The 20,202-nt window shown below is 35.3% G+C and overlaps 1 protein-coding gene across 1 annotated transcript in view; it reads left to right on the top strand.

Annotated features, from left to right (window-relative positions):
* Positions 1 to 20,202, top strand: part of LOC103032444 (uncharacterized) — a 177,507-nt gene that overhangs the window by 153,923 nt on the left and 3,382 nt on the right. The window contains exons 55-62 of the mRNA XM_049466410.1: positions 510 to 683; positions 936 to 1,112; positions 3,759 to 3,932; positions 7,789 to 7,962; positions 8,240 to 8,416; positions 8,697 to 8,870; positions 9,116 to 9,289; positions 18,677 to 18,866. Of these exons, the coding sequence (XP_049322367.1) occupies positions 510 to 683; positions 936 to 1,112; positions 3,759 to 3,932; positions 7,789 to 7,962; positions 8,240 to 8,416; positions 8,697 to 8,870; positions 9,116 to 9,289; positions 18,677 to 18,866 (1,414 nt within the window). The remainder of the gene's footprint in view (positions 1 to 509; positions 684 to 935; positions 1,113 to 3,758; positions 3,933 to 7,788; positions 7,963 to 8,239; positions 8,417 to 8,696; positions 8,871 to 9,115; positions 9,290 to 18,676; positions 18,867 to 20,202) is intronic.

Below are 20,202 nucleotides of genomic sequence, written 5' to 3'. Positions count from 1 at the left end.
CATTAGTGGTGTTGATTGTAATTTACATAGAGATTTTAACAGGTTCATTCTAATATTCTGACTTTAGAAACCAGCATTAGCATGAACACAGTAAGTTTCAGAAAGCGTAGTAAATTCATGCTATACAAACCCAGCACTCTCATCATAATGTTGTCTGTGCAGCATAGGTCCTCTGTGTTTTATATTGGCTGTGTTATGATACGAGAAGCTTATATTGTGTAGTGCCTCCATTACCCTGTGTGCAGTGACTTTAATGGAAACGGTAGGGAGTTGAGCTGTTAAACATGTTGATTTGTGCACTCTTAACTGTGTCTATTATTCAATAAAAATAAAGAAGAGTTGTTTCTAATTAACATTATCGTTGATAGACTTCCTGATTCCGGCTGATCTTGAGTTGGCCTGGAGTCCATTGCTCCCTGAAACAAAGACAAGATTCCAAATAGATACTGCAACACTAATTTTCACAGAAAAAAATCTGTAAATCTTTTGTTTATTATTTCTGTTTTCAGGCTGAATAACAACAACATTGCAGAGGAAGGCTGTGCTGCTTTATCATCAGCTCTTTACTCCAACCCTTCACACCTGATAGATCTGGATCTGAGTGAGAATAAACTAGGAAGCTCTGGAGTGAAGCAGCTGTGTTCCTTTCTGAATACAACAGACTGTAAACTGCAGCAGTTGAAGTAATTATTAATTGTATCACTGTATAGTCTTTCTTTAAAAAAATAAGATTTATATTATTTACTCTTTGCTACATAAAGTAAACATAAAGTATATGAATGTTTTGTTGTTATGCAAGTAAGGAATATACATGTGGGCTCACCGCAATCTAATTCATCAGGTGAAGAAAAGTGTGCTTTTAAAGCAGATTGACCTTTACAATTAAAGGCAAGCTTGTGTTGTTTTAATACAGACAATGTATGTTGTTTCTCTAGACTCTCATTCTGCAGTATAACAGAAGAAGGATATGCTGCCCTGGCTTCAGCTATAAAATCAAACACATCCTCTCTCCTAAATGAGATGGACCTCAGAGGAAATGACCCGGGAGAAACAGGAGTGGAGCTGCTAATTAATTTGCAAAATGATGCAGCCAGTAAACTCAAGAAAATAAGGTAAACCATTTTTTAAAACAAAAGTCTTTGTAACTTGATGTGGAAATACAAAAACTGCTACTTTATGAAGTAAATGAAAATAAAAATGAAGATTTGTGTTAAAGAAATCTTCAACCATGCATTAATTAACATAGAAAATTAATGCAGGTCATTTTCGACCCATGTGTGCAATAAAAGAGGTGTGCATATGTTGCAAATCAAAGTGTTAACTTCAAAGGCCTGAAAGACAGTTTAACAGCCATATTTGGGAAATTCAAACAATAATTCTTCCACTAATTCAGTGTGTAATAAAGAAGATATTGTTTAATAATTACGTTGCATTTACACATGAAAGGCCCTGTCGCGCACCATGCGCTAGGCACGTCGCAATGGCATCTTACACCTCGTCAACAGTCTATTTTCACACCTTACGCACATGTCCTTAAAATAGTGTTGAATTTTAGAAATATATAAACGTTGGTGGGCATGGTGGTCTGGAAGTGAGGTGTGTTCAGGTTCATTTCTGGTGAGTTTCTATCTTGGCGGCGAAAAATAGACCTGTGCGACTGATTCAGTTGCCACTGTGCTCTCGTCTCATGCTTCCCATCAAAAATACACAAATCTATAAAGCTATATGTTAGCGTTCTTTTCTTATCACCAGGGCACATTTATTAAAATATAAAATAATAAATTATATATGAATTAATAAAAAATCTTGTCCAGGAGTTTAAAATGCTGCACAGCATGGCGGTGTGTGACATTTGTTTAAATAAATAACAACAGATCAAGTTACACAGAAAAGCAATGGTATAAAACACACTGTAACCACCATCTTTACTGATATTTAACCAAAATAAAATCAGGAAAAATGTGCTGTGTCTCTCTCTCTTTCAGAGCGCGGAGCTAAGTTCACAGCAAGGCCACAATTATAATATGAAACCCAGTTCAGTTAAATAAACTTAAGATGAGTAAGGACCTGTAAAGTTAATCAAATATTGTCAAGTATAACGGATAGGCTGAGGTTTTGGTGAGCTGTTTCCATGATTTGAAAATAAAAAAAATGTCAGTTATTCTGCACACCATCAGAAAGCCTTTGATTGTTTTTAATTAGTTTTTTTACTAGTTTATCTTTTTTATTATTTTAGCTATTTACTTATTTGTTTGTTCGTTTGTTTATGGTCTTATTTAAATTTCTAAAAAAAAATGTACGTATATATTTTATTAATCTATATTAAATGTCGGTTTAAAATTTGTATTTCTTTTATATGTGTTTTTTTAACTATTATGTTACTTATTAATTGTTATTATTTCAAATTTCTTTTTAAATATTTCAATCCCTTTTAAACTGTAAATGCTAGTCAGAATTGTAAATGAGGGTCACCTTCAATGTATTCCTGAATGAAAATAATGGTTAATTGATTGATTGATATTCAGTGTTGCAAATACAGCTTTTATATACACAATAAACAGAATTAAAAAAAATAATATTGCTCTTTTCTTAAATGAACTGCTGGTGTACCTTCACAGTGTGATCGCGCAGTCAATATCCTGTGCTGAGAGGCACAAAGAGCAGTGCTCTGATTGAAGATAACCTCACCTTCAATACCAATGTGCAAAAGTCAGAGCATACCTGCGTCTTAAAGGGAATGAATACTGAAACACTGGTTGGCTTACTTTACGTTATGCCCAAAGCCAAACCTAGGAATAATTAGGAGAATTAGTACATGCCTTTTGCGCTGTTGGAGCTGCGCAAGGTGTAATTTTTGCGCCTTAACAATACCAAAGAGAAAGGACACACCCCTATATTCAGCAGCCAAAGCGCCTAGTGCGCTGTAGATCGTTAGAATAGGGCCAGAACAGTCATGAACACATTCCTCACTCCACTCTTCAGCATGCCACATGTGGGCGTTAACTAAATTGTTCCCTGTGCTGTCCAATTAAATCACATGTGTATTCAGAAAATGTGAGATGTTTTTGTAAGCTATATTTCCTATAATCGTTTGCATTTTAATTTTCGATTGAGCATCATTACACTATGTAGTGAGCAGCACATGCAAATGCAATTTTTTTTAATTTATTGAAAAAATTATATATTTTTAATCAGAGACCCCAACTATCTGTGAAACTTTCCTTCATGCTGTATTGTGTTGATCTGATTGCCGGTAATTTGACAGGGATGGCTCATAAAGGACAGAAAACCCTGAAACAGCAATAAATATATTTTTCTTCATGTTTAAGAAATGTAAATACGGAACAAAAGATTTGTATGTTGCACTTAGGACAAATGTCAGACAAAGACCCACTCTCTTCTGATTGGATAAATGCATCACATTGAATTGATTCTGTTGCATAAAGTTTGGCTTGCCCCAACTTTTCACTGCACTGCATCGCCCAGACTCCATGTGCCACACCCATGTTGCATCACACAGCTTCATGTCACGGATCCAACACACAATACTGTGTTTCACATACGATTAACCTGTTGCTTTTGAAAGTATGTAATTTAATGAAGTAATACTATTTTAATTTAGGAATGACTTGTGTGAAATACTTGACATATTTAACATTTATATTCAAAATAAATATTAAGAACTTTTGTAATGGAACATTTGTAGAAATGAAACATTAAAATTCAAGTGATTTATTAGCAGTATTTGCTCCCCACAGGCTTTTAAAAAACTCTGCTGCAGAGGAGGCATTTACTTTTCTGACTGAAGTTCTGGGAATAAACCCTTTACTGCTGACAGAACTGGATCTGAGTGAGAAAATACGAGGAGATTCAGCAGTGAAGCAGCTCTCTGATCTACTAGAGGATTCTCACTGCAGAACCAAGAAACTTAAGTATGGAGTTTTGATTCTTTCAGTCATTATAAATGTATAATTTTTCATGCATAGAAAAAAACTATTCTAGATTTAAACATTTGAAGAACTACTTATATCTGTTGCATTTTATTAATTTTACTACAAAATGGAAACTAATCTTTCTGACACTAAATTGAACTGATAGGAAGTTATATACAAAATGTCTTTCCCCATCTATATCACTCTTTAAAGATGTTCAACAGTTACTTATTCTTCTACTGTGTCTGATTTCAGGCTGAAAAATAGCAACATTTCAGAGAAAGGCTGTGCTGCTCTATCAGCAGCTCTTTGTTCTAATCCTTCACACCTGATAGATCTGGATCTGAGTGAGAATAAACTGCTGAGTGCAGGAGTGAAGCAGTTCAGTGCTATGTTGAAGAATCATCTATGTCAACTTCAGAAACTCAAGTGAGAAGATTTTAAATACTAAGAATCCCAGAATAGCAAGGATTAAATAGTTTAAGACTGTTTAGATGTGTATTTATTTTCTTTCATTAATAGTCTTAGACATACGAAATTTGAGTGTACTGTAGAATGTAGTCTGTCTATATTAAGAAATACATAATGTCAAACATTTGATATTGGTTTTTTGCTGAATAATGAATTCTGTATTTTGTATGATAGTCTTTCAGACTGTGGTGTAACAGAGGAAGGATATGCTGCCCTGGCTTCAGCTCTGAAATCAAACCCTTTATCACACCTGATAGAGTTAGATCTCAGAGGGAATGATCCTGGAGAAACAGGAGTAAAGAAACTTCATAATTTGCTGGTCGATCCACAGCATAAATTACGTACACTAAGGTAGATATTTTTAGCAAAAATGGGTAATTTTAACCAATCACATTTGAATTAAGGAAAAGTGTATCATTGTTTTTAGAGAGTATTTGGCAAGAATATGGCGACACAAACAGTAATAATAAAATATTTTAGGGGCTTATTGGGGTTTAATAAAATGATCTACAGTCTTTCAGTATTCTTTGTATGGAAACTAAGAATTGCAAATCAGTGCTGTTTTTTGAAGAATTGATACTGTACTGCAGAACATATGATAATTCAATACATCAATATTTATGTACACCCCAAGTATAAAGTAGATATCTCTTTTCTGTAGTTTGTATTATTTATTGTCTTTGTGTGTGTGTTTAGGCTGTTAAAAAGATCTTCTGCAGAAGAAGCATTTATTGCTCTGACTAAAGCTCTAGAAACAAACCCTTTACTACTAAGTGAACTGAATCTGAATGAGAAAATACAAGGAGACTCAGCAGTGAAGCAGCTCTCTGATCTACTAGAGGATTCACACTGCAGAACCAAGAAACTTAAGTATGGAGTGTTGTTTCTGTCAGTCGTTATAATTGTATAATTATTCATGCATAGAAAACATATTTGTATTTTTAAACATCTTATAAACTACTTATGTCTGTGGCATTTTACTGATTATAAAACTAAGTTAAATAATATTTCTGGGTACATTTGTTTGACACTGAACAACCAACTCTCCTTTACAAACCATGTGGCGTCAGTTGCTCAATCCTGCTGCTTTGTGCTGTATAACATAAGAAATATTGGACCATTTCTAACACAACAGGCCACCCAACTCTTGGTACAAGCATCTGACATCTCGACTACTGCAATGTCATACTAACGGGCCTGGCAGCCTGTGTTATAAAACCACTGCAGATGATCCAGAACACAGCCACACATCTGGTCTTCAAGCAGCCAATACGGGCACATGTTACTCCACTGCTCATTGAGCTCTACTGGCTATTACTGGTTGCTGCTCGTATTAAATTAAAAGCTCTTATAATCGCCTACAAGGTGATAACAGAACAGACTTCTTCCTACCTGCACTCACTACTGAAGGCTTACGTTATGTTGGGTTTTTTTGTTTTCCCTTTTCCCAACAGTAAGTATCTCAAACGCTAGCCTTTGCCAAACAAAAAGTAAGCAGACTTCAAGAGCAAAGAGATGCAGCCTTCATTGCAGTGAGCACGTAATGCCTGGCCGTCGGTTAGGAACTACTTTGTCTCCTCGGACCAGGAACATTTATACATCTTGTATAGCATAGTACATACATACATGGTGACTTGAATGCACAAATCTATCTTTACCTTTTGACTCTACTTCTACGTTAGGACAGACCCTTTTGGTTTTTTCCTTATAATGACTGACCATGTTGTTTCTCCATAGATAGATCTCCTAGGTCATAGGTCAGCTTTGTTCACTCACTCAGCCATCTCTGCTGCTTTGTGACAGCTGTGCCTGTACACCAAAAATTCTTTGTTTCTGGCAGATCTTCATACACTAGTGTATTTTTTGCATATGTTTAAATTCCAACAGTTACCTTACGGCCGCTGTGCTCCTCCAATGAACGTCGCCCAGCTTTACGAAATATTCACAAATTCAAGCTCACTGGTGCACTGCAGCTAAAAGCAGATTTTCCCAGTTCATTAAAAGCTCTTGGTACCTGACAGGTTATCCAGCCACTGGAGCGAGTCTGATATGTATTATTATTAATTGAGGTCAGTGAAGAGATATAAGCTGGCAAATGGCCAGAGAGAGATTTATAGATAAATATTAGCCAATGAGATCCTCTTTGTGCAGTTAGTGATCACCAACCAACTCTAACATCTAGTCTGCAGTGGTGAGTACTGTAAGGGTTGCCAGTTAGATTGAATCTAATGGTTTAAGAGCACTGCCGGATGCTTTTTTGGTGGCCTCCACTATTCTTTTTCTAGTGTGCACGGGTTAACAGGATTTATTCCGATAAAGGAATTCAAGCTTTTGTCTGCACTTAATGGCGAGTTTGTTTATTTGGGAAAAGAAAGTTTTTAATCGAGCCAGATACCAAGAAAAACACAAGCAAATTACTAATATTAATGATTATTGAATTCCCTCAGCTGTACAACACTTCCCCACACTCATATAGAGATAACAGAAGGAATAGCAGAATCAGAGCCTTCAGCTGTCGGTGAAAAACAGATACAGGTTTACAGAGGCTGTAGAAAATCAAAACTACAAAACACCGGTCACAGAGGTGATGAGTTTTAGAAAACCCTGCCTATAATCAGCAGGCTACGTTCAGTGTCAGCAGAGTCACAATGCAACCACTACTGGCCAGAGTCCAACAGAGCAGCAACACAGCGGAAAGCGGTGTGGCATATCCCGTTCAGTGTGTAAGCTCCTTAAGGGATTCTTACGGCTTCATCATAGAGGAGTCTTGGGTATTCCTGTCTGAAATCCAGTTCACCGCGGTTTCTGTATTGGTTATCTCAAGGAAGCCAAGTTACACTCTGCATTTTATCTGCCTCTCTAGGCACAGTTTACCCAAAGGGGTTCTCACTTTGCTTCTTTTAGAGCAGCCTGTAGTGCTCAAATATCTCTACCTCACTGGTCTCATCCACCACAAGTTTCTTTCTCTGCCACCCCCCCCCCCCCCTTTCTTTATCTTTCTCTCGCTATATATCTCTCTCTCTTTCTCTTGCTATCTCTCTCTTTCTCATAAAAATTAACTTTTATATCTGTTTCTAGCATTCAAAGGGGTTCCTCCTTTCCCCTTTAACTTTGCATGCTTGTTTTCCTTTTCCTGCTAGCTTCAGGCTCACTTCCTCTTAGTTCTGTCAGTGATGTCACTGATTTGTTACACCATCCTTGTTGGTATTCAAGCCCAACAAGAATACCCCAATACCCAATTTAATTATTTAAACCCAGCTCATTGCAAGTTTCCTATATCTGCTTTTGAGTTCAGCCTGAAAGTATATTCCTTCAGGTTGAATTGAAATCTGACAAAGCCAGTAGGGTCTTTTCCTCTTTCTATTACACTGTGTTCTAATTTCAGGCTGAAAAACAACAACATTTCAGAGAAAGGCTGTGCTGCTCTATCAACAGCCCTTTGTTCAAATCCTTCACACCTGATAGAGCTGGATCTGAGTGAGAATAAACTGTTGACTGCAGGAGTGAAGCAGTTCAGTGCTCTGTTGAAGAATCCTCAATGTCAACTTCAGAAACTCAAGTAAGAATCTTTAAAATACCAAGAACCGCATCCATAAATTACAAGGTTCATAGAATAAGATGTTTGTTTTAGGATTTTATAATTATATATTTATAATGATAATTTGTTGTTGTCTTAGTTCTTAGAAATCCCCTACATGAAATGTACTGTAAAATGTAGTCTGTCCATATTATGGAAAAAATACATAAACAGAATGAGATATAGTGCAAGAACCTCATTTAACACATAGGTTTATTATGTTTTTTCTAAATAATGAACTTTGTATTTTGTATAATAGTCTTTCAGACTGTGGTGTAACGGGGGAAGGATATGCTGCTCTGGCTTCAGCGCTGAAATCAAACTCCTCATCACACCTGATAGATTTAGATCTCAGAGGGAACGATCCTGGAGAGACAGGAGTAAAGGAACTTTATAATTTGCTGGTCGATCCACAGCATAAATTGAGCACACTGAGGTAGGTATTTTTAGGTAATTTGGGCATTTTTAAGATGAAATGTTTAAAATAAGGCAAAGTATTAAAATGTTTTAGTAAATATTTGGAAAGAACCTGTCAAAATTATATTTATTGTGAACTATGGGTTACAAATAAAAATTGTGCTTTTAAGAATTTATACAGTTCTACAAAACACATGATTATCCCTTATATTAAAATTTATTTAGACTTCTAATATATAATGTATATTTGTTTTCTATAGTTCTTTTGTTTGTTTAATATGTATTATTTGTGTTTGCAGGCTATTGGAAAGCTCTGCTGCAGAGAATTTCTGTGCTTTTTTGACTGAAGCCCTAGGAACAAGCCCTTTACTACTGAGAGAGCTGGATCTGAGTGAGAAAATACGAGGAGACTCAGCAGTGAAGCAGCTCTCTGCTCTACTGAAAGATTCACACTGCAGAACTAAGATACTTAGGTAATGTCTTTGATCAGTTTCAATATAAATGTCTTTATGTGAAAAATGAAAAGATGATCAGTGGATTTCTACTTTGTCATTTGGGATTAAATAGCATTTTTCTTTAGAATTGCTTAATTTGCTTGTGTAAAACAGATTTATACACCATAACAAGACAACAGCAAGACAATTAAGTAATGATTTACAATGGTTTTGCTTTCATTAAGGATTAATTAAATAAACATTTCTCAATAATGTGTTTGCAGACTGAAAAACAGTGATATTTTAGAGAAAGGCTGTGCTGCTCTATCATCAGCACTTTGTTCTAATCCTTCACACCTGATAGAGCTGGATCTAAGTGAGAATAAACTGGGCAATTCTGGTCTGAAGGAGCTTCATGATCTAGTGAACAATCAGTACTGTACACTGCAAAAACTGAGGTGAGTTCTAATTGTTGCTAGATTTAAAAGGCAACACAATTTAAGAGAAATCTGCATACAAGGACCAGTAAATAAGTAAGGTGACACTGAGAAGGATTCAAGAAAAGCAATAAAATAAAGAAATATGTAATACGCTTACTTTCAAATATAAAAGAGCAAGTAGAAGTTAACCTGTTATTAAAAGTGATAATATAATTGATAGAATATAAGATAAAGCCAACATGATGGAACACAAAGTGCAGCTTTTCATATATTAAAGATTTATTCAAACTCTACATCACTCATGTGACAAAAAAATCCCCTATCTCAGATTACTGGTCGTCACCCTCGACAGTACCAACTGAAATCAAAGATTTACTAATTCCATACCATCAATGTATGATGAATTAAGAGCAGCGTGTAGGAGAGGGGAGAGTTGTTGGGCTGCAGGTTAGGTGGTTCTGCTTTCTGGTAGGAGGCAAGTCTCATCTCTGGTATATGGGGCCAGGAATGAAAGATATGCCAGGGTTCAAAAAATGAAGGTGTGTGAAGAAAAAAATGGTACATCTGGAACTAGTTAAGGAAATCTGCCGCCTCTCCTGTGCTGAAATAATAATTTCTCATTTTCATCAGGATTAATTGGCAGCTGCACTTCTAAAACGAAAATAAGTGTTAGTCTATCTTAGCTTATTTTTCACTACAAACAGAGATAAGACCTGAAGTGAAATACATAATATATAGTTATGTATAGTCTATATGAGTCAATTTACTTGTTTGAAGTGGTATGCCATGTTCCGTGTTGTGAAATAAGCACAATATACATTTAACTTTGTTAGAATTTTCCTTTCCAGGATAAATTCTTCCAGACATTTATCCTGAGGTATCATTGTCGCTAGCCTAATGTAACTGCTTGTGAAAATCCAACGCATGTTCTCAGATGGATACAAGCATGTATCTCTGCTGTAACTTAAAATATATATATATGAAGTGTTCATTTGGAAGAACACAAAGTTAAAGCACATATCTGTTTTTGACAATACACTTTTCATATTTTCTATTATTTATAGTTCTTAATTAAAATGATGCTATTGTGCATTTATTAGGGGTGTGACGAGATATCGTGGCACGAGATCTCGCGAGATTAAACGTGACGATATTTCTCGTCAAGCTTTAACCTGTCTCGCGGGGGGGGGGGGGGGATAGTTTAGTGTGGACTTTTTAAGCGGGATCTGGCAACACAGCAGTACTGTTTGGGGGGGGGAAGGGGGTGGAGGAGATATGTTCTGTCATTACTAGCCCACCGTGCTCCGCAAAACCAGTAAGCTGATTGGCTGTTTCTCCTGACAGAAAATTTATTTGGGGCTTTCATTTGGCGCCCCCTGTAGTGCAGCGCCCCTATGCGTCGCATAGGCTGCATACTCCCTTTTAATTTGTATGTCTGGCTGCATTTTTGGCTCCAGTGGAAACAATAAACAGTAACAGAGAGACCAACAAGATACAAACCATATGTAAATACTGTGAGTAAATCGTACACGTGACTGTTTCATAGGCAGTTGTACTAATCCCTTAGCTCTGTACTGTATTTAAAAAAAAAATCTGTCTCAGTTTGCACTTCAAACATAGTCTTAATATGACTGGTTATGGTTATGCATAGGTAAAATACAAGAGATTTAGGAGAAAAAAAACACAAACCGTAGTCTTAATATGACTGGTTATGGTTTGCACTATATAAGTTTTATTTGTATTTTTTATTCTTATTTTTTATTCTTATTTCTATTTCTTATAGAATCAATGTGTGAGAGAAACCAGTCTGTTAAGTTTGCGTTATATGATTTTGTCAAACAAAACTCTACTTTTCAAGCCATTTTTCATTTTTGAGGTTTTATTTAAAAACTTATTTTTAAATCTCATCTCTTCTTGTTCTCGTGAACCCAATATCGTGTCTCGTCTCGTCTCGTGATATTAGTGTCTCGTCACACCCCTAGCATTTATCTATGTACAGTTCTGGAAAAAAGTGAGTCCACTTAAAAATTATGAGTTTCTTTGATTTTACCAATTTGAAAACCTCTGGAATATAATCAAGAGGAAGATAAATCATGAGTTGCAGAAAGTTATCCAGAGTGGCATAAATTGGCATAAAGTAGTAAAGCAGTGTGTAAGACTGGAGGAGGATAACATGCCAAGATGCATGAAAACTGTAATAAAAAAACAGGGTTATTCCACCAAATATTGATTTCTGACCCCTAAAACTTTTTGAATATGAACTTGTTTTCTTTATTTCTTTGGCATCTTTATTATTTCAGTCATTTCTCATTTTCTGCAAACAAATGCTCTAAATGACAATATTTTCATTTGGAATTTGGGAGAAATGTTGTATGTAGTTTATAGAATAAAACATTTACTCAAACATATACCTATAAATAGCAAAATCAGATAAAATGATTCCAAAACTGAAGTGGTCTCTTAATCAATTGTCTAGTCATCTAAGTAAATAAATAAATACAGCTCTGAAAAAAAATTGAATACTAAAAATATAATAATAAAATATGAAACATAATAATATGTATGTTTTGAAGCTGTAAGTAAGCCCAGTTTTTTGAATTGATTGTTTTTTAGGTTCTCTGTGCGAAAGGTAGGAACTATAATGTTTTTCATTGTATACTAGTAATTTACGAGTAATCATTTGCACATGCCAAACAATATTGTTAAAGAAAACTGAAGTTTTCAGTCTAGACTTAAAGATTGATACTGTGTGTAAGTCCCATGTACACATTTTTCTGCGTCATGCAGGCATAAGGAATTTCTCGCAATGTTACGGAGGTGTAGAAAAGCTGTTCTAGTAACATTAGATATGTGATTATCAAATGCTAGATCTGAATCTATGATAACATCAAGAATTTTAACTGCTGAACCAGGTGTGACAGAGTAGTCTGCCAGATTGAACTTTAAGTCAGCTTTGGGGCCTAATAGGAGACCTTCTGCTTTATCACTATTTAATAGGAGAAAGTCGTGCAACATATATGATTACATATTTTACACAATCCTCAATTTGTAATTAAGTTTGGCTGATATGAAGAGATGTGTGTCAGCTACGTTGGTTTCTTGATCAAAGATTTAATTACTGCTATTTTAAAGGCTATGGGTACATGCTCCAGGTTAAGTGCTGAGTTAACTATCATTAACAGAGGATTAATTATATCTGGTAATACCTGTTTTAATAATTTTGTGGGAACTGCATCAAGTGTGCAGGTTGTGCTGTTTGAAGAGGAGATTTTCTCTAGTTCTAGCTGTGGAAGTGGGTTAAAGACTTCCAACATAACTTCGGTAACAGGGTTTTAGAGAGCATGTGCTATTTATCTGTTGAATTTTTTCCCCAGAATGTTTTAAAATTTCTTATCGAAAAAGTCCATAAAGGCTTTGCTGGTGTGAATGAAATCTAAGGTTAAGTACCTGCCTGACTTTTAGTCCGTTTGGAAATAACACTAAAGAGAGCTCTAGGATTATTTCAATAATTTTATTTTTATCTCGATTTGTGAGGCCAGATACGCTAAGCGGTAAGTTATTTCTGTATTCCAAAAGAGTGTCTTTTATCACTTACAGTTTAGTTATTGAATGTTTCATAGAGTTGTGATGCCAATACATAAGGGGACCTGTGGTAAGACCTACTTTTGATTAATACTATCATATATTTTAGATAGTGTTATTAAGGTTACTCCACAGAAAGTAGGATTCCTAGTTTTCTATGACTTTTCATAAGGAAGATAAGATATGGTGTTGGGCCTCTATCTATTGTCTATTTTAAGCTGTTTTCAGTATATTTTAAAAAAAAAAGGTGACTCTTATTTTGAATATAAGCCTACAGGAAAAAAAAATGTTTTTTGAGAGTCAAGCCCCCAATCCCAAACCGCTCCCTACTCACTCCGCCTCTCTACTCCGCCTCCGTTTGCGCATTCACATGGAGTGCTCGCCACATTAAGGGCTGTCCCAAAGTGATTAGGACAGAGTGGGAGTGGACTATAAAACCCTCCAACAGCGAGTGTACACCAGAGCACACTCAACCACCACGCTCCACGGAAGTGCAGCTTAAAAAGGAGAATGGAGGAAACACCGTACAAATGTAAGTGCCGACATAATTTTCAGTAAAAGTGTCACAGACTGACGGGTCAAACGAAAATCTCTCCTCAAGCAGGTCTCTGGATTATTGTATAGACGTAAAATGGGCACTGCTGAATTAATCTGGATGTACAGCATCCTGCCTCACTGCAAAGAGACATGTTTTAAATATCATACAGATGCTTGATTTTATCTCATAAAAACTATTTGAATACACACCTCATTTATATCCGCAAACAACATTTAGGCTGCAGATTTACCTAATGTATTTTCTTTACCACTGAACATACACATTAGATTGTAATGTCTATAATAGACTATCATAACTATCGTAATAGACATTACTATCAATAACATTATTATCATATTTACACATTTCTTTTTTGAAAATTAAAACATAACTACACATTTGTACTACTTATAAAATAGTTACCACTTGCTGATGCAGTAATGCAGCACGATGTAGCAGGCACTTGCGTCTCCTGACAGCTCGTATTCCCGCTTGGAGATGCTGAAACGATATCAAAGCACAAGACATGACAGCAAGGCGTCTGTCCGTAGCCATGGTGACGGCAGCTTCCTTTTTCCGCTAGAAAGCAAAAAGGGCGTCCCAGAGTTGACTCCTAAATTTATACCCTCCCCTTAATTGGAAGCACCCTTCACAGCACAGAGTGTGACTTCATATGGAGTGTCACTCTGTCGTGGAGTATTAGTGAGGAGGGAACGGTTTGGGAAAGGGCCAAGCTCAGGGAGAAGGCAGGCCAGAGAAGGCAAGGCTGCTTTTAAACCCTAACAATTTTTTGGCTCTCTTTGGTTTTATCTGTCACCTCTTTGTCCTTGGAAATGTAATTGTTCTCTAGCCGGTGGAGATACATCAAGGAGCTGGGTGAGATTATTCCGGTTTTCTTTTGCCTCGTTTGTTTGATTTTGTTTGATATTTGTTGGGCCCTGGATACAATTTTGTTTTTTTTTTTGTTGTTGTTTTTGCTTGGACTATTATTAAATTTATGGACATTATTTTTGCTTGGATTATCATTACATTTTTGGACTTTATTTTTTGCTTGGATTGTCATTGAACCTTTTTTTTGGACATTATTATTGCTTGGATAAACATTGAATAATTCTTTGGATATTCCTTTTGCTTGGATTATTGTTGATTTTTTGTGTCTTTTTCAGATAACCTCTTTATACCTTGATTACTGTTGCTATTTTGGGGATTTACCTTTTTTGGGACTGTTGTTGTCTTGGGCTGTCGTTGTTTTGAGTACTTTTTTTTTTTTTTTTGAAAGGTGATTTGATTTTGATTTTTTTTTTCTGGAATCCTGGACTTTGAAAACATCAGGTTCATGATCTTTTGTAATTAGCGAACATTTATTTAATGTTAATTGTTTGGTCTTGCTTTGTTGTTGCTGATGCTGTTAGGAAACAGCAAACTTCCTACTTTTGCAAGCTCTGATGTATACTGGTATTTGCTTGTTCAAGCTTCCCCCCCCCCCCCCAACTCCTGAGTTTGGTCAGAGTGTCACAGAGTATCTGGGTAATGTATGTATATCATGGCTAAGATGTAGCATAAATGAAATGTGATCTGAAATTGCAGAGGTTTGAGAAAGAATATTAAGGTTATCTATGCTATCCCAGGGTGAGAGTATGATTACAGTAATACGTAGGTCCTGTTATATTTTTAACAATATCGACTGATTCTAAAATGTATGTAAATGCCTTTTTTAATGGATCATCCAATTTTTCTAAATTAATAATGAAGTCTCCTACTATTATCACTTTATCACTACATACTGCGAAATCTGCGACAAAATCACTAAATTCTTAAAAAAATTCTAAATAGGGCCCTGGTGGTCTGTAGATATTAATTCAAGAAAATGCATTCTTTTTTTGTAACTGGATTAATTATACTGGTGTAAAGAGCTCAAAAGAAGTAAAATTATCATAGTAATATCATATTCTGATTGCTAACTAAGGTATTTCGGAAAAGAATGCAGACCCCACCTCCTCTACCGGACAATCTCGGATTGAGTGTATAATTATAGCCTGCAGGGGTGGCTTCATTTAATGCTAAATATTAATTAGGCCCAATCCAGGTTTCTGTCAGGCACAGAACATCGAATTTCTGATCAGTTACAATTTCATTCACTATTAACTGCTTTTGAATTTAGAGATCTAATATTAAGTAAACCAATCTTTAGGTTTGAGGTGTTAGTGCTACAGTTTGGATACGTTTTTTTAATATAGGTTAAGTTATTTAGATTGACTGAGTTTTTCAATTTTTTTGTTTGACTCGGGGGACACAGTCTGAATACACTGGTTTCTTGCTCTGGATTGTCAGCAGCTTCTAAAACTACTCTGCCGCCTAGCTAAAAGACTATGTGCTATGTTGCATGAAAGTGGACACCATCCCTACCTAAAAGACCAGGCTTGCCCTCGAACTGTAGCCAGTTATCTATAAAGCCCATATGATTTTCTGCACACCACTTGAACATCCAGCAGTTCAGTAAAGAAAGCCTGCTGTAAGATTAATCACCATGTCTCATTTGGATGGGGCCAGAGCAGATTATCTCCTCAGACAGTGTCTGGGCCCGTTTGATCACCTCTTTAATATTAGTTTTAGTCACTTCAGACTGTCACAGACCATTTAAAATGTCAGATGATAGAGTCTCCTATCACCAGAGTCCCCTTTGACACGTGAACTGGGGGGATCGTGGTGTTCTGGTGGGCTGGCTGTGGCCTTTTTGTTAGCATTAGCCTTAGCATTTCGACTATGCTGTCGAGACATTACCCATTTGCCCTGCTGTGAGGTAGATCTTAGATTGGGCCCAAAAAAATCCCCTCCCCTCCCCATAAATTGTCATTATGAGCCCGCCCCGCCCTGTTGTTGTTTAATTGAGCAAAATCTGTTTAGAATTATGTTAATTAACATTGCAACACTGAAGAAGCATAGACCTGTTTAAGAACAGATGCACACAGCGCTGCAAGTCAAACGCAGAAGGAGCTCGTGAAGGAGCTCGTGTGCGCCCAGAGTTGCGTGATTATAACATTCTAACTTTTAAGTTTGTTTTAATTCGTTTTTAGAGTGGGGTTGCTAGTTTTTATTAGTTGTATTTTTTTCAGTACTGTTTCACTACAAAATATGTGCTTTTATCTCCCTCGTGCTCATATTCTAATCCAATACAGAATTCTGCAGCTTCCTCAGAGTTTCCGTTGTTATTTAGCGCGAGTTAGTTAGCACGAGCACTGTAAACAGAAGTAACGCCACGGACCGTGAGGTTGTTGTCGCTGTTGTGCAGAAATGCTCTGATTCTGATACTTAATAGCATAAAATTATGATTGTAAGAAAATATGAATATCGAATCATGATACTGTAATAGTATATGATTTTTTTTTTAAGTTAAACCTGAAGTTAATTATTAGTTTACTAGATAGGACTGGCCCCTCTTACTAGATAGCAATGTTGTACTTTTAAATCCCATGTTTATAACAAGATAAAAAAGTTTTTTACTTGAATTTTATAAATATTATTTCATTTAAACAATGTGTGCATTATACAGAAAACAAAAAATACATCTTATTTGGTTACACTGGGGACACATTATGGGCAGATGTAAAAAAGCATAAATTGATACTTGACAGTTTTTATTTATATGTAATGCATTTGTTGAGTTAGAGTACTATCAGCATACCTGTGTGATTTTAACATTATAATAATTTTAAAGGCTACAGTGTGATCAATGTGTTTTATTAGTAAACTTTATAACTCTATACATTAAAATTCATATTAATTCACAATGTTACCGTAATAGAATTAAGAGTTTGCCTCCCAATGTAATGGTTTAATTGTTAAGGTTGTGCAGTTATATATCCAGTTAACACCAACTGTTTATATCTTTGCTACCTTGAAAATGCAAACCTAAAACTGGTAAGAAATGGCAAATGCACATAAACACTGAGACACTAAGCTGTTACAAACTAAATGTGATTTATTCATGATTTTATGGTTGCATTTGGTGTTGGCATGGTAAAAGCCAGCATTTTAACACATTAACAAACTGAAGTCACAGAAAGTAATGTTTAGTATTTGTTGAGGATCTATAAGAATAAATACAGAATTATAAGGAATTACTCTGTGATATTATATTTTACTGTTATTCCATTTACAATCATACTTTCAAGCCAAGGCTTCATTAATGCACAAACTGCACTAGTGTCATTATTCATTACAGTCAAATGTAAAAGTCATACATAAATAACAAAGATTTTTTTTCTTAAACACTTGTGAGAATTAGTTTCCAGCAAGATGGTGACCAGTGAACTGACTAGTTATAATACTTTTATAATGTGTTTCACTGAGACATCAAGCTGAAAGAAACACTTAGGTATTTGGTAAATGGTTATATATTTTGTGAAATGTCAGTGTCAGTAACACGTAATAGGCTTAATTATGCATGAATGTTGCCTGTAGACACTGACACAGAACATGTGTAGATTATCCAGTCTGAAAACTCCCCACTGCACATTTGTTTTGTGTTTTCTCTTTAGCTAGCACACCTGATTCAGCTCTTTGTGCACAACAATATATAAAACAACCTTTTAAAACAATATTTTACTAATTAATTGTTTGTTATTCCGAAGGAGACTTTTTCATCTACTGGAAGATTCACACTATAGAACTAAGAAACTTAGATGTGTAAATTTTCATACATACAATAGAATATAATAAATAATTATTAACAAATATATATAGACATTGTTTTCCGAATAAGTCAATGGAAGTATGTTTCTGTATAGCAATTTCTGTAGGTTGTTTTAAAATGAAGTGTATTTTAAGCTTAGTATATTTTGAACTTGATGGTGAGAATTGTAGCACATCAGAGCAATGTGTAATACTGCGAAATTTCACTCTGACTTAACAGAACTTTGTTTAATGTATGTTTTTTAAGCATAGTGACTGAATGACCAGTTCTTCACCAATATTCTTTTTGCAGGCTGAATAACAGCAGTATTACAGATAAAGGCTGTGCTGCTCTATCATCAGCTCTTTGTTCAAATATTTCACATCTAATAGATCTCTGGAGTAAATTATAATTGTTTCATGTTGTAAACTAGATTTTTTTACTCATTGCTGCATACAGTAAATGTATTAAGTATGTTATGTTTTATTGAAAGTAAAGACTGAAAGTGTGGATGAATCACGAGAAGAAAATTTTGCTTTCAGAGCATACAGACCATTAACATTACAGATTACGGTATTATGTTGGTTAAATAAAATGCATTTTGTTTCTCTAGACTTTCATGCTGCAGTATAACAGAAGAAGGATATGTTGCTCTGGCTTCAGCTTTGAAATCAAACCCCTTCTCACTCCTGACTGAGTTGGATCTCAGAGGAAATGATCCTGGAGAAACAGGAGTTCAGCTGCTCACTGATCTAAAAAATGATCCAAGAAATAACCTGAAACGCATTTTCTTCTTTGATTAGGTAATGTATCTGAACATGTGAAACATGAGCATTTCCTTTTTCTTCAAAATTGATTGATTTTTTTTGTGTCAAACACTATACATCCTAGCTGTTGCCATAGCTAGTTACAGCCTTCTCAATAAATCTACAAGGTACATGTATTTGAAATGTTGTACTATACTTACATGAAAGACACCATTTTCAGCCATACTTGAAAAATGCTAAGATATACGCTGGAAGTCTTCAGAAGGGCTCCACATGTTGACCACTGTTATATTCTGACAACATCAAATAACTGATTTTAACCTTCAACAAATAATTTTTATAACATTTATTTATGTTTCATGATCTTCCCAAAATTACAACAAAGACTGACTTTAGCATTTATCTTCTACTGAGTATATCAAATATATCAAATAGAGTGATCAAATATCCTCTTAACTCTAGATGATTTCCTTGGTATTTGAAAATACATACTTAAGGATGCATCTTTAAATGCAGTGTGCAAAATGTGGTTGACAAAACATAGGATTTACCTGACCTTACCACATGACCTTGTTCCAATAAGCCAGAGTCTTCTTAATGCTCCCTAACAAATTGAAGCTGTTTTTGCTTGTTAGCCTCACTGATAAGTGTTTTTCTTAAGGTTACACAGCTGTTCACTTTAGTATTAAACATATCTCTGAGATCTAATGTTGTTTCTTTATGATTTGATTTCACCAAATGTTTAAGTAAGTAAGTTTAGTTTTTTTCTGACCACTTTTCTTTCTCCAAAATGATGTGACCCCACTTTCCTTCGACTTTTTATTAATGGGTTGGACAGTTCATAAACTGATTTTAGTAGTTTCAGCACCTCCTCAAATGTTTTCTCTGCTTGATGTATAGCAATAATTTGACCCTTCTGAATCAGATAAAAATCTTTTCCACAACCACATGACGTGTGTTTCCACGTGGTTGTTTATAAAATGAGAAGCTACTCACTGATCAGTTGGGGTTAAATAAATTGTATCCAGCTAAAACATAATAACCTTTGCAATAATTATCCAATGGAAGGCTGTTACCTATTTGCTTAGATAAATCCAGGTGGTGACCTTTTTTGGCTATGCTGTGCATGCTATATTCAATTAAATTCTTTTCAATTCATTTCAATTCTAATTTATTTATATAGCACATTTTACAACAATTGTAGTAAATTACCTGCTTTACAGAGATACGGGTTCAAGCCTCTTATGAGTAAACACCACAGTGATACTACCAACAGTGGCAAGGAATATCCCTCACACTATTATTATTATTATTATTATATGTGTTCATTTTTAATGATATAGGACAACAATGCAATGGGAGAATACAGAAA

The sequence above is a fragment of the Astyanax mexicanus genome, chromosome 17 (assembly GCF_023375975.1).
Source record: "Astyanax mexicanus isolate ESR-SI-001 chromosome 17, AstMex3_surface, whole genome shotgun sequence".
NCBI classification, from domain to species: domain Eukaryota; kingdom Metazoa; phylum Chordata; class Actinopteri; order Characiformes; family Acestrorhamphidae; genus Astyanax; species Astyanax mexicanus.
Note: the sequence above shows the minus strand (reverse complement) of the source record. Positions and strands in the feature narration are given on the sequence as shown.